The following is a 17,185-nucleotide window of genomic DNA, read 5'->3' as shown; positions in this document are numbered from 1 at the left end:
TATGAGGAGATATGGTGACAAAAGAGAGACCCTCTTAACACAGCAGTGGAGGCTATGGAAGGGGCTATTAATCCTCATCAGGAAGATTTTAGCAGATCAGAATTGATAGGCAAAATGGAAAAGGAAAATTTTGTATCCTTTCTTCATAATCTGGACTATATATATATATATATATATATGGGAGTACATGATGCATATTAGATGTGCCTAGGATAAAGACTATTGCTAACTACAGCTGTGTTAACTTCCCTAGACTTAAAAGACTTCATAAATAACTTTGGAACTGGACTTATAAATGAACTTTGTAAATAATAAACTTGAACTTAGGGAATGGAAGACATGATTGCGCCATAATAATATCTAAATAAAAATAATAAATATAATAAATGACAACATTAACATGCTTTTATTGGTGCAGCAGTACTACATCACCCTCCCTCCCCCTTCTTTTTTTCAGAAGAAGTTTGCCTCTGTGCAAGTTTCCATCTTTAATGGTTCAAACATCTACGCATTACTTCACATAAGCTCCTTTTTGCCTATCCCAGAGTTCCAATGGTCAGGCTTTTCTTTCCACATTATTAGAATTCTAAAGTGATTATCATTTTTTCCTTTAATTTCATGCACCTTGGTTGCCTTGTTCATCCAATTTCCTCCTTTGTGGTTACCTTTGAAAATTTCCTTATTCAAAATTCATTTTTATGACACTGTTTCTAGACCAACTTTTCACCTTATCCTCTCTAGAATTGCAATGGTGATTGGCAGATTCTTTTTGACTCGTGTTTGTAGATTTCCCTTGAGCTTGTTGAAGATCTTGTATATTTCCAGCATTCTTGGTCTCTAAACCTTGTTTTTGTTGCTGTCACTCTTGATTTGGCTTTGATAGCAGCAACTATTTCGTTAATTTCTTGTGGAATATGCTGATTGTTTGTTGGCTCATGTTTGTGGCAAATATTTGTAGGAACTGGATCAACATCAGTTACATAGCTTGCTTCAAAATTCATGTCTTTAAGGAGAGTAAGTGTACCAAAAGCTTCATCTGATATAACTACATTTCCAATTGAGGAAGCATTGCGGAGCTTCATTAAGCCCTTCCCATTTTCAGTGACATGGTGCTTTGTTTTATCAAAACTGCTGGCCTGTGTTTCCTCCTTTTTTATCACTTCAACATCCTTCATATAATTTAAACTAACCTTTTCTTCTTGTCACCATTTTGACATAGGACTAGTAGGTATTGTCATGCTCATCATGGACAGTTCTTCAATTACTTTGCCAAGGATGACCAAGTAGAATGTGGCATGTTTCCAGTGGTACTATGTCACACCAAATGGATTCTTTATAAGAGATTCCAATCAAAAATTGACCACACCCCTAGTTGTTGTGAATACTTCTCTTTATTGGGCCAAACAACGCGATATAGCTGCAGTTGTTCCACTGCTTCAAGTTTCAATCTTTCCACCACTACTTCAATGAGCAGACTTTTGCAACTGCTACTGTAAATAACTAGCTTTCAAAGCTTTCCTCCTGCTGCGCATCTTGTTGCAGCGTGTGTGGAAGAAATAGACATCACAATTTAGAAATTTGATAGATTAGGATAATTATGAGGAGATATGATGGCAAAAGAGTGACCTTTCCACAGGGAAACACAACGGTGGAGGCTATGGAAGGAACCACTGGGTGAAACCTCAACCCTCACTTCCAGATCTTAGGAAAATTCTGAGTTGATCAGAATTGATAGGCAAAATGGAAAGGGAAAATTCTGTATCCTTTCTTCATTATCTACATGACAGCCTTGCACAGATGACTTGCTGATTAGAGCAGTATTGACTTCTCTAGATTTAAAAGACTTCATAAATAACTTTGGAACTAGACTCTTAAATGAACTTTGTTAGTAATAAAGTTGGGTTTAGGCAATGACACATATGACTGGACCATAATAATAACACCTAAATAAATAACAACATAAACCATGCTTTTACTTTTGCAACAGTGCTGCATTAACAACCCAGGGAGGCAAACAGTTCATGAAAGAAGAGCTTAGCTATGTGTGAGTGTGACACATCACTGGTTTTACTAGATGGAGGGAAATGGGCCATTTTTGAATAGCTATCAACAACCACAAGAATGGAGTCATGACTTTTAACAGTTCTAGGCAACCCTAGAATAAAGTCCATGTGATGCAGGGGCAGCATCAATGATCTGCAACCATGGGAGAGATTAGAAGAAACTGAATAAAGGAAGGAGGGAGAAGGGAGGCGAGGGGAAATATAGAGGGGAACTCACATTCACTTCTCACATTTGAATTTAACAATAACGGCTTACAACATGGCTTTCCCACATTATTTATGAGAAATCCTCTTCAGATGAAATTACAAGCAACCCCTAAAACTACATTACGTTTCAAACATACCTCTAGAATACACAAATACTGCAAACATGCCCTCAACATGCATAATCCTAATACAAGCAAACTACACTCACATAATTAAACAACTAACTAACTAAGCACATTTGAGTTTAGGACCCAATAAGCCATCGACCCTATTCTTTGACATACACCTCCGAATTGGGTTGAATCGATCCATCCAAATACCCACTACTGGTCCAACATCTATACCTTCCTTCTGAAAAGAATTGGACTCCCGCCGAGTTTGGGTAAATACCAAGGAACCAGCGGTATGCTTCAACTGGTGAGAGTGGGAGAATTTGTGATGGCATCGGCTTATAATTCTTGTATCCATCATGTTTGACCTTCCTATCTAATAACCATGGACGGCCCAAAAGGATATGGCAAATTTTGAGAGGAAGGATGTCACATTGCATTGTCTTCACAATGGAACCAATCTTGAAGGTAAGTAAGCAATGATTATCGACCTTCAAGTTGGTATTATCCACCCAAGCAATTTTGTATAGTTTGGGATGAAGCTCAACTTCCAAATTTAACTTCTTCACAACTTCTTCTAAAACTACATTTGTGCAACTACCAGGATCAATAACCAAACTACATGCTGTTTTTGGCATATCACCTGAGTTTGAAAGACGTTGGTCCGCTTCTTTTGCTTCAACCTTGTCAAAAGAGAGTATACGTCGAAGCACTAAACAGATTTTCACATTGCCGTCATCATCCAAGTCACTTGGAATTTCTGTTTCAGCTTCAACTAGTCGAGTGCCATCATCATCATCATCTTCTTTTTCTGTAAGAGCCATGACTTGGTTAGGACATTGTGCAGCTCGATGCCCAAAACCTTGACAATTAAAGCATTTAAGTGATGGCTGGCTCTTAGAAGTTGTTCCAAAATGTTTGGGACTCTTCCTAGGGGTATTAGTTTGAACTTCCTCAGCCAATTGCTCAACTATTTTCCCTCGTACAACTCCACTAGCATTCTTCTCAAATTGAAGGGCTGATGTAGCTCTAGGAGGATTACATTGTGTATCCTCCTCAATATGAGTGGCAACCTGTACTGCATCCTCAACTGTAATGAGACAACATACGGCAAGTTTGGAGGCAATAGCTGGCTTCAACCCTTCTCTGTACAAAGCTATCATCACATTCTCTTTCCAGAGCCAAATGATAGAATCTACTAGTGTGCTTCGTCACTCTTTTTTGCTTGCCTCAAATGAAAGAACTGGAGATGAACACGCTGCTGATAATTGGGAGGCACAAATTGCTCTTACAAGGCTTGCTTCATCTCATCCCTCATTGTAATCTCACCAAATATCCTTCTTCTAAAGATCTCTAGTTGTGTAATCCACCAAATTAGAGCAGTTCCCTTCAATTTTGATTCAACCAAGTACAACTTTCTAGCCTCATTTATGTTATACTATTGGAAATAGTAGTCAAAGAATACATCCAATCATCAAATTCACGGGGAGAATCATCACTATTAAAATTTGAGATTTCTAGTTTAAATCCCTTACTCAATGATTATTTTGGCCTTCATACAACTCAAAAGTATGAGGGACAGTAGCTATTCCACCTTCTTGTTTGATAGGAAAGTCCATGGGCCTTTAACCTAAGGCAGCAACTTCAATTGTTAGCCTATTCAAAGCATTGGTACTTGGTAGTAGTGTTCAAGGCATTTTCCATGTTTTGCACCCTACTTGATAACAATTCCACCTTTGTGGACAATTCAACATTGGTCACCATGATGCAATTTTATATATATATGACCAAAGACCCTAAAACAAGTTGATCAATCTAGATTTTCATGCCAAATTATCACGATTGCTTGCAATATATTTTGTCCACGAGGACCACAACCAAAATATCTCCTTGCAGGTCAAAATATCGTGGAAAAAACCCAAAATATTGTGGCTGGAACCAAGTTCTTGCGATTCTGGAAGCAGGAGGTCTGGCAGAATCTCACTTGCAGTCGTTGGTGTGGGGGGCGTGTGCACCACCGGCAGGGCTCCTCCTGCAATGATATTTTGGGCAAGGGTAGATCAAGGGGTGGGGATTGCAATGGTAGTGGCAGTGTGAAGAAACAAACACAAGAGGCTGGGATTTTCTAAGGCCAACGGCTGGGTAACTTAGCGGTGCTGCATGGAACCATAGGAGTGATCAAATGATGATGAAATTTTAGTGGAAGGGGTGTTCGGGCTGTTCTATCTTTGATGGTGTGGGCGGTGTTGTGAAATATAGGCTGGAAATTAGAGTTTCGAAAAAGGGACAAGACTGAATTTTCTGAAAAGTTCAGAATTGATTTTTGTTTTTTTGTTTTTACAGAAATTTCAGAGCAGTGAAGAATTAGAGAGAAAGTGAAGGTAGAAAAACAGAGAGAGAAGAAGACAAGAAGGAAGAATAAGAGAGAAGAAGAAGAAGGAAGGAAGGGACAGGGAGGAGAGAGGAGATATGGGAGGAACTTATGTTCACTTTGCACATTCTAATTCAACAATAGGTGCTTACAACATGGCTTTCACACACTATTTATAAGAAAGCTTCTTCACATGAAATTACAAATAAACTCCTAAAACTACGTTACTCACATACTTGTAGAATACAGAAAAATTATAAACAAGCCCCCAACGTACATAATCCTAGTACAAGAAAACTACATCACCATGCTAAGAAAACTAACATAAGATGCAGAATATTAGCCTTGCATAAATACTCTTTTTCGACTTCCTCATACACCTTGAAATGATCTTAGCATGGTGATGTAGGATGAGAAGTGGGTGTTTGGATGGATCAATTCGACCCAATTTGGAGGCCTATGTTGAAGAACAGGGTCAATTGGTGAGTGTGACATTGAGACACAATCCTAGCAACATTTTAATTTAAGAAGAACCAATAGAATAGAAACTATCATCCACTAGTAGAGTGGTATTATCCCTACCATAATGGCCAGCAAGGCAGCCATCGTGGAACTCCCAAACCAAAACGTCATCTAGGGAAATGTGAAGAGTGCATAGTTTAGTCCCTCTAAACATATAACCATCTCTAATCACAAAATCAATATAATCACAATAATGATCGTTTTGCATCTCTTTGAACTGATACCAAAGGGGCAAGAAATCTACTAATCCTTTATATACGCTTAAAGCTTAATACATGAACGTTTAGAGAGTGTAAAAGTGCTACGACTCAACTAAGAGCGTCAACAGGCTTATTCTCAGTACTCACATGATGCCTAAGAACAAAAAGCGTTCTTAGGGAAATTTAACCCATTTACCATGCCTAGAACTAGGATTCTTTTGTGATTGTCGATACATAAGTGCTAGGGGGTCAGATGGGGTAGTAGGTAATACCTCCAATGCCTAAGTGCTTGCACCACAACTTAGACCTCTTGTCTTATGTGGTATATTTAAGCTTTGTATCACTAATTTCCTTGCTAAAGTAGGCTAAAGGGCGATCGTCCTGATTTAACTTTCCACCAACGCCTATTTCGAATGCATCATAGGCAACAACAACAAAAAAAAGGGTGACTCAGAAATCTTGATCTTTATTTCCTTGAAAGATATGGCAGATGTTGTAGACTAATAAAACTCCCCTTTCTTCAAACAATTAGTAATGGGAACCATAATGGTGCTAAAGTTCCTAATGAGCCACATGTAAGAGGTGGCTAGCCCATGAAAACTTCACATGTCAAAAATCCAGTATAGCTTTCACCTTCTTGTGATTATTAGAAATGCCTAGTGCTCACACAACAAGCCTTAAGAAATGACATGTGTTTGAAGATTTCTTAAGGTTTACATACATCTTAGTAGACCTAAGGTTATGTTTGGTTTGGAGAGTGCCTATTCCTAGGAATAGATTAGTTTAGTAGGTTAGTTACAATTAGTTATACAAGAAATTACATTGTTACTATAGAGCAAATAACAATATGAAACATTTTATGAGTCCATAATAAGGAATAGACAAGAAATAACTATTCTCAAATTTCACTAAGGGTATGTCTACTTCTTTCTTATTGCATGTTGAATGAAATAATTAGGAATATATAAGGAATAACTATTCCCTTGATTCCCAAAATTTAAAATATATTCCATCTTATTCCAATAAATAGGTATTCGCCGAATGAAATGAGTCATAAGAAGCATTGAGAACTGCACAAAGATGGTTCAAATGTTTTTCTATAGATTGATTGTAGATGAAGATATCATCAAAATAGACAAAAAGAACCTTACCTAGAAAAGGATGAAGTAGTTTCGTCGTGACTCTCATAAATGTGTTGGGTGCATTAGACAACCCAAAAGGCATGACAAACCACTTATAACATCTTGGGTCTTGAAAACAATCTTCCACTCATTCCCAAGTCATATCCTAATTTGGTCATAGTCATAGATCCAATTTTGAATAGACTCTAAAGCCTACTAATTGATCTAACTCATCATCCAACCAAGGAATGGGGAAACTATGCTTCACTTTGACTTTTTGGTGGTTTGACTGTCAATGCACATTCTTGATGTGCCATCCTTTTCTTGAGGTAAAAGAGTTTGGATGGCACAAGGATTAAGATTAGGCTTATTTTGTCACTTCCTTCACAATCCTTCTATCTTTCTATTCATTTCACCATGCTTTCTAAGGTTTAACCTATAATATGGGAGACATGGTAACTAGGACTTGGGAACAAAGTCAATTCTCATTAGCATGTTGATTGTCTCATAAAGGAGGCAACTCATTGGGCATAGGGGCGATGTCTTGAAATTCACTTAATAGTATGGGTAAGGGTAATTGAACAAAGAATGAGGCTAAAAATGAGGGTTTTAGAGAATCAATTTGGCTTTATGCGTGGAAGGTTGACAATAGAAGCTATTCAACTGCTAAGAAGTTTAAAGAAAAGTTCAGGGAAAAAAAGAGCGATTTGTATTTGGTTTTTATTGACTTAGAGAAAGCATATGATAGGGTACCTAGGGAAGTCCTGTGGTGGGTTTTGGAAAAGAAAGGAGTGTGTAATAGATATATTAATGTCATTAAAGATATGTGTGATAGAATGGCAACAAATGTTAAGACTGAAGGAGAAGAGTCTAAGGAATTTCCAGTCACAATAGGGGTGCATCAAGGCTTTACTTTGAGTCAATATCTTTTCACTTTAGTGATTGATGAACTCACTAGGAATATCCAAAATAACATTCCATGGTGTATATTGTTTGTAGATGATATGGTTCTAATTGATGAAAGTTGGAGTGGAATGAATATAAGTTAGAATTATGGAGAAAAAAATTTAAAGTCTAGAGACTTTAGAATAAGTAGAAATAAGATAAAATATGTGAAATATAACTTCTGTCAAGTAAGGTTGATTATTGGAGATAAGGTTAGAATTGATAATCAAGAAATTAATAGCACTAGTAAATTTTGATACCTTGAATCTATTATGCAAGCAGAGGAAGATATTGACGAGGATGTAATACATAGAGTTAAAGCAGATTGGGTCAAATAGAAGAGTGTTTTAGGCGTGGTATGTGGTCGTAGAATACGCTTAAAATTAAAAGGAAAGTTTTATAAGACAGTTACAAGAGCATCCCCATTTTATATGGATCAAAATATTGGGCAGCTGAGAAACAACATATCAAAAAAGCAAAAGTTGCAGAAATATGAATGTTAAGATGGATGAGTGGTATAACTTTCAAGGTTAAATTAAGGAATGAATATATTCGAAATAAGGTAGGCATAGAACCAGTAGAAGACATGATAAGAGAAGGGCGACTTAGATGGTTTGAACATTTGAAACGTTGGCCAAGAAGTGTTCCAATGAGGAGGGGTGAGTTAGTTATTGTTAATGGTAGTGGAAGGGTTGAAGGTAGACTTAAAATAAGCTGGAATGAAGTAGTGAAAAAGGATCTTAGAGATCTTAAGCTAGTCATGGAAAATACCCTAGATCTTGTGAATTGGTGGAAAATGATTCATATACCCAACCCCACCTTGTGGGACTTAAGGTTGCTTCTTCTTGTTCTTCTTGTCATTGTAGTTTTGTAATCATAGGAAGTTGCGACTTTCTAGATTCAAACTTAAACTCACCTTTTGGTGCTAATGCTAACACCAATGTTGACTCTTTTTCCTCCTCTTCAAATTTTGAAAGAGTCAAAACGTAGAATCCTTTTATGCCAAACATTATTAAGGTATCTTTAAATTCAATTTCTTTAAGGATGACTTGGCATGCTTCCATGACTTTTAGTTTGTTGAGGTGGCCACTATACACCACACAACATTAGGATAGGTATAAAGGTCTTTGTCCTCCCTCTCATCCTTGCATTCAAGCGAGTCTAGTAGTTTGCAGATGTAATTGTTGTTGTTTTCTTGGGGTTCCTCATTTTCTAGATCTTTGGTTAGGGTACACCAAGGTGGGCCACAATGTGTTTCTTAGCATGGCAATTATGACACTCAATGGATGGGTTAAGTGGTTTAGATGTGATAGAAGTTGGCTCTTTGTCCATCGAAGTAGAGGGGCGTTTGGCTTACACTTTGACTAGTTGGTGGAATTGAAGGATTAGGGTTCTAAGAGTTCTTTGGGCTTGCATGAGCAAGTGGAGCCCTATCAAAAGGTACTCATCTATTGATTCCAACGTTGAGATTGAGTCTCCTTTGCACATAAAGCCCTATGATATCTCTCTAACTCTAAACTCTAAAGCCTTATAACAGGTCTCCTTTAAAAAATGAAGAAATTTTAAGGAAACCTATCTCTTCAATCCATTCCTTAGTCCCTAACAAACTTAGATTCAATGTTCATCTAGTCATTAGAAATGCTGAAGCACAATGTCAAGTCCTCAAAATGAGTCATGTACTGATTGTCAATGATTGTGCCCTACCTAAAATTATACAATTGTTCTAGCAACTGGCTCATGTAATAGGTAGGGACATATTTTTCTTGTAATCTACTCATCTCCTCCCATTGAACTCTGGGTGGCCTACCTGTGTGCTCTAAGTCCCATTGAATTATTTGCCAATATTGCTTAATAGATCTAGGAAGTTTAGTCTTGGAGAATTGGACGTGGGGCACTCCAGTCACGCCTGCCACTCAAAGTAGTCCTCTAACTTTTGTAGCCAATCTAAGAATGCGGTTGGATCTAACCCACCATCATAGGAAGGTGCATCAACTTTAATCTTCTTTATAATGTCATCATTATACCCATGCCTAGGTTGAATTGCATAATCCATTGGTGAGATACAAGGTCTTAAATTTTGGTTTTGACTAAAATTTTGAAGCTCCAAAAGTACGGAAATTTGGATGAAAATTTCGATTTTAATGTCAATTTCGATTTTGATTTAAAAGAATGATGGAAATTAGTAGTAAAGCATGGAATTCATTATGAAACTTTAGAAATGATTAATAGACATAATAATGTAAGTTCTAGGACTAATATATTACAAATTAAATAAATCTATGTTGTGTATGAGGCACAATAGTTGTAATATAATATGTGTATTAAACATAATCCTAATATAATGTGTATCAAACATATTCCTAATACAATACATGTACTAAACATATTAGGTTAATATAAATGAAATTCATAAATCAATTTAAAATATTACTTATTATACAAATAAAGATAATTTAGACAAGAATGTTCCAATAAAATGTTGCTGTATGTTTAATTTTTCATGTAATTTCAAAAGCCCATGTAGTAATCTTTTGTTACAATGAAAATGTAAGATAAACTAAGAGAGGACTTTCACTTTGCATCTAAATCTCACATATGAATTCTAGTGAAATATTATTCTATAGTTAAAATTTCAACAAGTTTCACTAAAATTTCAAGATTTTGATAAATTTCGGATGATTCTTTGAAATTTTGAACATTATGCAAGATGGAAATCAACTGCCATTTCGATTTCATGAGTGGTGGAAAGTGGAAATTTTGACAGAAATTTTGATAATTTCGTGGTAATTTAAGACCATTGTGAGATATAGCAGTCCTACCAAGTCCATCAATGGTTGGTGAAAGAATTAGAATTTCGATGTTATGGATTTAAAGGTTGAGAATATGTTTCTACAGCATCATATGTAACCTCGTCCTTTATGGACTCTAGCTGTAGTAACCCTAGATGAAGAACCAATTGAATGTTGCATATGTTCCATGGCTTGGTGAAGAATGTTGCATAGTGCAGGCTCTCACGTGTTGCATCTGTGGAGGAATCTGGGTTCAGATTGGACTAGACTTGCTAGTTATAGGGACTGAACTAGAGTGGTGAGTACCCTGAGTTGACTCAAAGATCTGGTTATCGTGGCATTCTACTTGGGCCTCCTTCACAAATTGTTTCCCTAGGCGCTTTTTTCGCAGAAGATAACTTAATGTTCTATTGGTTGGACCTATCAAAGTTGCTATTTCAGTTCAGAAATTAGCCTTTATTTTACATAATTCTGTAATGGTGAATGATTAACCAAGTTGTGGATTTGGGTTGTAGTTTCTTAATGTGGGAATGGTTAGTTTTAATCATCTCAATTTCTTTTTCCATGGCAGCTAGAGTTTCTTTCAAGTTTCCAATGGTCATAATAGGAGGAATCGTACACAAGTAGGCTTGGGGCTGAAGATAAATCTGTCTAAGAGTGGTATAGATGCTATTAATTTGAGCAATAGAGAGTTTGAGATTTTTAGATTTTTAGCAGGTTGTGAATCTTTGGCTTGGCTTTTGTATTATCTTTGTCTTCCTTTATGGGGTAACCCTCCATTGGATGTTTTTATTTGGAGAGTGGACAAAAGATTAGAGGGTTGGAAGAAGGCTTGTCTTTCACTTGGGGGTAGAATCACTCTCATTAGTGCTTCTTTAGCTAATATTGCTATTTATTTTTGGCCCATTTCAAAATTCCCTCTAGGGCGGCTGGGAAGTTGGACAAGATTATGAGAAATTTCTTGTGGTCGAGTATTGGTGAGAATGAGAGGGAACATTTAGTTAGTGAGGATGTTAAAAGACCAAAGTCTGGGGTGGGGGTGGAAGCATTAGGTTTGGGGGTTGGTAATGTGGTTTCTAATAACATATCTTTAATAGGAAAATGGTTATGGTGGTTTCCCTTAGAATCTATTTCTCTTTGGCACAAGGTAATGAAGAGTAAATATTGAATACACAAGAATAGATGGGATTCCAAAGGGAGTGTGAGTCCTCAGAGGTTTGGTTCCCAGATTGCTAGTATTTTCTTTCCTCTCACTTGTTTTAAGGCAGCTATTGGCGACAAAACAATTCTAGGGGGATACTTGGGTTGGTGGGTCTTTGTCGGAGCTGTTGGTGGCCGCCTCTGTTTAAACTTTCATTGTTCATAATGCACCAATTTCAGTTTTTTTATTCTTTTGAGGGGGGCTGGCTCTCTTTCATGGGCTAATCATTTCTTTAAAAGTCTCAATGAAAGAGAGGTTGGTGAATATTCTTCCGTGCCAAATTCATAGGGCGATACTAGGCTTTGGATTGGGGACACTTCAGAGTCTTTCTCTTCAAAGTCTTTCTTTTCCAATATCCTAAAATCCACAAATTCTAGCCCTTTCCTCTTACGCAGAGTTGTTTTGAAGCAAAGATTCCTTTTAAAATCTGAGCCTTCATTTGGACTTCAATTCTTAATAAGATCAATACAAATGATATGCTACAAAAAAGGAGGTCTTACAAAGCCCTTAGTCCAGACTTTTGTATGCTGTGCAATGAGTCTAGTGAGACTATTAGTCATTTGTTTATTCATTGTAAGGTAGCAAGATGCATGTGGAACAATTTGTTTTCGTACTTTGGTGAGGTTTGGGTGACTCCAGCTACAATTCAAGATTTTTTGAAAGTGAAGTTTTGGGGTTTCGGAAAGGAGAGAGAAAGGATATTTTGGGTCGGTTGTTTTTACAATCTTGTGGTAGCTTTGGCTGGAAAGGAATGCTAGAAATTTTAAAGACCAAAAGCATTCTCTAAGATTGCTTTGGGAGAAAGTTATTTTTCTTGCTTCTTTTTGGGCTGATTCCTTTGGGGTTTTTAGGGGTCTTTGCTGTCAGATATTTGAAGGGGAGGCAGCTTTGATGTAATTTGTTTCTTTTTCACTTTTTTCTTTGGAATTTCTTATGCTCATTTCATTGTAATTATGTTTTTTTTTTTAATAAATTCATTTCATTATTGAAAAAAAAAAAAAAAAAAAAAGAGTAGACAAATAGGCTAGGTGTGATACTGACAATTTTCAATATTATTGGTGCTTACAAGTGTGCTAAATGAATGAGGGCATTGGTTAGGCTGTTTGCAGTTAATTAGGTGCAATTTTAGCAAGCATGACAATGAAGGGTTGTATATATAATATATATTTATTTATTTAAATTGGTAGTAGAGGAGTGTAAAGGGGAAGGTTGGGTTTGGGTTTGATACAGGTGGATCAGGCTATAGAAAAAAAATGGTTGGGCTTATGCCGTTATGGGCCAGGCTCTGTTAATCATTGCAGGAAGGGAATAGGTTAAAAAAAAGAAAATAAGAGGATATGGCCTTATGCGAGTTTCAGATTTGGGAAGTTGTTACTTCAATAGCAAATGCAAATGGAATATGGCAGAGCCATGAATCGGCTATGGTGGAGATGCATAGCAGGCAGCTTGCAGTGTTGCAACTATTGCTGGTGAAACTTTGAACATGCTGGTGCTTTGGTCGTGCCCTGTGATTAATGGGAAAGGGAGATCTGGTGGATGATTCAGGATTCAAGGAGGAATATTTGCTGGTTGGGCTTCTTAATTGAGGATGAAGATGGTGTTGAAGCAACAGCAGCAGTAGCAGCAGTTTTATTTTTCACCTTGCTCTGTGCCAGTTCTGGCAGCAGCCAACAGCGATAATGATTTTTTTTTTTTTTTTTTTAACATTTTTTATTTATTTTTTTCTTTGTCCACAATACTGCAAATCATATAGGTTCTCCTTTCTGGGCCTTCTCTGTATGTGATGGATTGTTTGGTGATTACTGTTTCTGTGCTGAAGAAGAGGAATCAGGGTTTGGAAGTGTAAATTGGTGAAGTTTGGGGGTCAGCTAGGGTTTTGGAAGGGGTATTGGTTTGTGGATGTCTGAATGATGGATTTGGAAAGGTTTTGTGTTGCTGGTGTGGGGGGAATGACCATTAGAGAAGATATGCATCGATGGCTGAGGAGAAAGATAATCTGGTGACTGAATAGTGGCTATGTTGAAGCTATGATGGGGGATCAGGATGAGGCTCTGATACCAAATTGATGCGGGAATGATTGGCCGACAAGAAGGATGCAGGAAAAAATAATAGAAAACAATAGGAAAATAAATGTGACAATTAAAATCAAGTCAAAATTTAATTTAGGGCTTATTTCTCAATATCCAATATGCCTCTCATGGTTAGCCATCAAGCCTTTATATAGGCTTTCTCTTAATACTAGGTAAGAAAAAATCTTAATTAATGAAACATAATATTGACTCCCCAAAAATTTGACCATAAAACTGTATATAATCATATGATCTCATATTATGTCTACGCCTAGGGTATACGCCAAGGTCTTGCCAAGTGTGATCCCCGTCAGTTTGTCGTTTACCTCTCCATATATTGGAATTAACTTTCAGAAGTCTGTTAATGCGAACTGTTGCTTGGAACTTGTCATTTTGTTTGCAGATCTTTAGGTATCTGCTTATTAATGCATCTTGGAAGTGCTAGCCGTCAGATGCTATGGAGATGGTTATATTGATATGATGACAAATGTCCTATAAGATATATGTACTAAAAGGCGTACAATTTTAAAATTTCTTGTCTGTAATTATAATTATACTAGTATCATGGTTAGCATAGCAGCTTGGCTTTTGCTATCGAAGAATATCCATGCCTGGGATTTTTTAATTGTTGAGGGTGAAACCGGTGCTCAGGGAATATTTATCTACATCAACATAACACTAAATCTTCATAATGGCAATTTTGGTTTATTCAAATATATATATAAATTTTTTTTAGTTGTGTTCACTTGACCTCCTTTGAAGTTTACATTGAAAAAATATGAAATAATTTGAATGATAATTTTCTTAAATTTTGAGTGAGAGCACTTATAAAGCATCAATTTTACAGCTTTTTCCGGATTGGCTCAATTGTTCTTGCGCTACATGATGCAAGTGATGTATTCATGGAAGCTGCTAAAATTTGTAAATACTCAAGGAAGGAGCTTGGAGCAAGTGTGTTCTTTGGATCATTTGCCGCCTCATGGCTCATACTGCGACTCATATTCTTTCCCTTTTGGGTTATAAGATCATCAAGGTTTGTTCTGCTGCAGATGTTTTGGGTGCTTAATTTAACCACATCTGTTTTTATTTGTGTCATCTCACCCATAGTTTCTTATTTTTTGCATTTTGTAGCTCTGATGTATGCCAGTGCTTGAATCTATCAGAGTCCTATCCCACATTCTTATACTATGTGTTCAATACAATGTTATTGACGCTACTTGTGTTCCATATGTACTGGTGGCTTCTCATATACGCAATGATCATTAAACAGCTGAAAAATTGGGGAAAAGTTGGAGAAGATATCAGATCTGGTAAGCCGCTTACTCTTCCCATCAAATGTTAGGTCACCGTCTAATCCAAAAAATTGCTAAAATGCTTCTCTCTCTCTCTCTCTCTCTGTGCACACACGTGCGTACATGCGTGTGCGTGCATGCTCATGAAGTTTATTTAAAATGGCTCCTTACAACCCTTTTTTATATTTTTTATTTCTTAAGGTGACTACAACTTTCAACTGTAGATGTAGATCCAAAGTAGTGTAGAATTTAGGATGTTTATCACTTGAATTTCCATATGGCTTTTCCGTTACTTTTAGGATTTATAGAAATGCTTCCAAGATTTTGTCCCTATGTTTGGAAATGTCTTGGATTTGGATTTGTACTGGATTTGGATAAAATGTAATATAAAACTGTATTGAAATTTTTGTCCTAACCCACCAAAATTCAAATCCAAAGTCCGAAATCCATGCTCCCAAACGCAGCGTGTTTGTATTTCTGTTGACATAGTGCGTGCATAAAATCAGTTAAGGGAGTGCTGGTGAGTAGCCTCATTAAGTATTTGCTGAAATTTCTCGTTAGTAAAAGTCTCAGAGCATGTGTTGTAGTTTTGCATTATTAACCTAGATTTAGTGATGTTTATGTGGGAGAAAAGTAAATATTCAGATGTCTTTTTATGTAATTAACTTCAGTGAGTTTATTGGATCTCTAATAAAAATTATGAAAAGTTAGGTAAGTAAAAATGCTGTGTTGTTTGCAAGCCATTTTTGGAAAATTTCATACTTAAGTTTGTCTTACCCTATAAACCATGCTTTATTTGAGATAGAGATGTTTTATTATGGGCCTATAATGTTTAGGTTTAATCATTTTTACGATTCTGAGGATACATCCACTGGGGACAGAATGCTTGCTTTTACTAATATATTATTGATTCTTTCGGTTATTGATGCTGTAACTGTAGTACTACATCTGAACTGCCTCACGTACGTAAATGTCTATTATGCCTTCTGGGTCCTCACGTTTCTTTTTCCTTTTCTCATGCTCTCTCTCTCTCCCCAAATAAAATAGAAAAGTGATTTCTTCTTTGGTGGGTTATGATAACAGTTTTTGGTGACAAAAAATTTGAACTTCTTTCAAGGTCAGTTACGCAAAATTAATCCCTAAAGTAGAGAAAAAGATTACTAAATTTTTTACTTACACGTTGATTTGTACTATTCATTGTGCCTGATTTTTACTTAATAACCTGATCTTTATACTGAAAAGTTCTCTAATCCTGTGTTTAGAAGAGGCCATGGATTTAATTGTGAATAAAATATAATATGAAATTGCATTGAATTTTTTATCCAAATTCACACAACCCCATGGACCAAAATCTATGCTCCCAAACACAGCATAGTGATACATGCATGCCCTCACCTTTTGTGTGATATCAATTCCAGCATAAGATTAAGATGTTTTGGAGTCACTTTCCTGCATCTACTACTTTCGTTCGAATTGTTGAATGCAACCTAGAAAGGAAAATGAACATTTGAAGTACGTTTATTTTTCTGATATCTTGTACTTGCACCCCTTTTACTTGTGTCCAAATGCAGATTCAGAGGATGATGACTAAGTGGAAGATTTTGAAGTTTCTTTTCCTCAGTTGAGATAGGGCAGTCTTACTAGATCACTGCTTGTTTGTAGGTTTCTTTTTGAATTCATTTCTTACTACTGGGGCGGAAGGTGTTCATAATTTTCTTACATTTCTGATTTTTGTTCAATTATTCTTGGGATAAGGAAAGGGAGTTAGGACCATGAAGTACATTCCACCTCGATTACCTTTTGGTGTATACATAATAGGCTACTGTTATTCTATACTTGTTCCCTGAAAAAATACCTACCTTAGATTAGTTTCTGTGGAAAAAAATGAAAGAGAACATTTCTTGTAATGCATTTGGTTAAATTGAGTTTTGCTTGGTTGGGAGTGTGTGCAACTCTCAACCTTTTCACTTTTCAGTGGGGCAAGAGGGGTTGACCACTTTTCTTCCATGTTTTTATTTTTGGTCTCGAGGACTTTATTCTGTTTCAGGAAAAATATCTGTACATGGGTGCGTATGTGGTAGTTTAAGTAATTACCTAATTAATGGCTATAATTATATATCTTCATTAAATAAATTGTTAGTATTGCAATGAATGAATACTCTCTCGTATCTGTACATGGGTGCCTATGTGGTGGTTTAAGTAATTACCTAATTAATGGCTATAATTATATATCTTCACTAAATAAATTTTTAGTATTGTGATGAATGAATACTCTTTATCAGCGTTATAATCATT

General features: G+C 36.4%; 1 protein-coding gene across 2 annotated transcripts in view; it reads left to right on the top strand.

Moving 5' to 3' along the window:
- The window catches only part of LOC131155794 (ceramide synthase LOH2), a 38,542-nt gene extending 21,637 nt beyond the window's left edge, over nucleotides 1-16,905 (top strand). Inside the window, exons 4-6 of one of the 2 annotated variants that reach the window (XM_058109206.1) lie at nucleotides 14,446-14,631; nucleotides 14,730-14,908; nucleotides 16,462-16,905. In XM_058109206.1, coding sequence (XP_057965189.1) covers nucleotides 14,446-14,631; nucleotides 14,730-14,908; nucleotides 16,462-16,481 — 385 coding nt within the window. In that variant the 3' untranslated portion in view covers nucleotides 16,482-16,905. Of the gene's footprint in view, nucleotides 1-14,445; nucleotides 14,632-14,729 lie in introns of both variants that reach the window. The other variant, XM_058109205.1, reaches the window with a different exon arrangement.
- Nucleotides 16,906-17,185: the final 280 nt, after the last annotated feature.

The sequence above is a fragment of the Malania oleifera genome, chromosome 5, assembly GCF_029873635.1.
Source record: "Malania oleifera isolate guangnan ecotype guangnan chromosome 5, ASM2987363v1, whole genome shotgun sequence".
NCBI lineage: Eukaryota > Viridiplantae > Streptophyta > Magnoliopsida > Santalales > Ximeniaceae > Malania > Malania oleifera.
The sequence above is the reverse complement of the archived record's forward strand: the minus strand, read 5'-3'. Positions and strand labels throughout refer to the sequence as shown.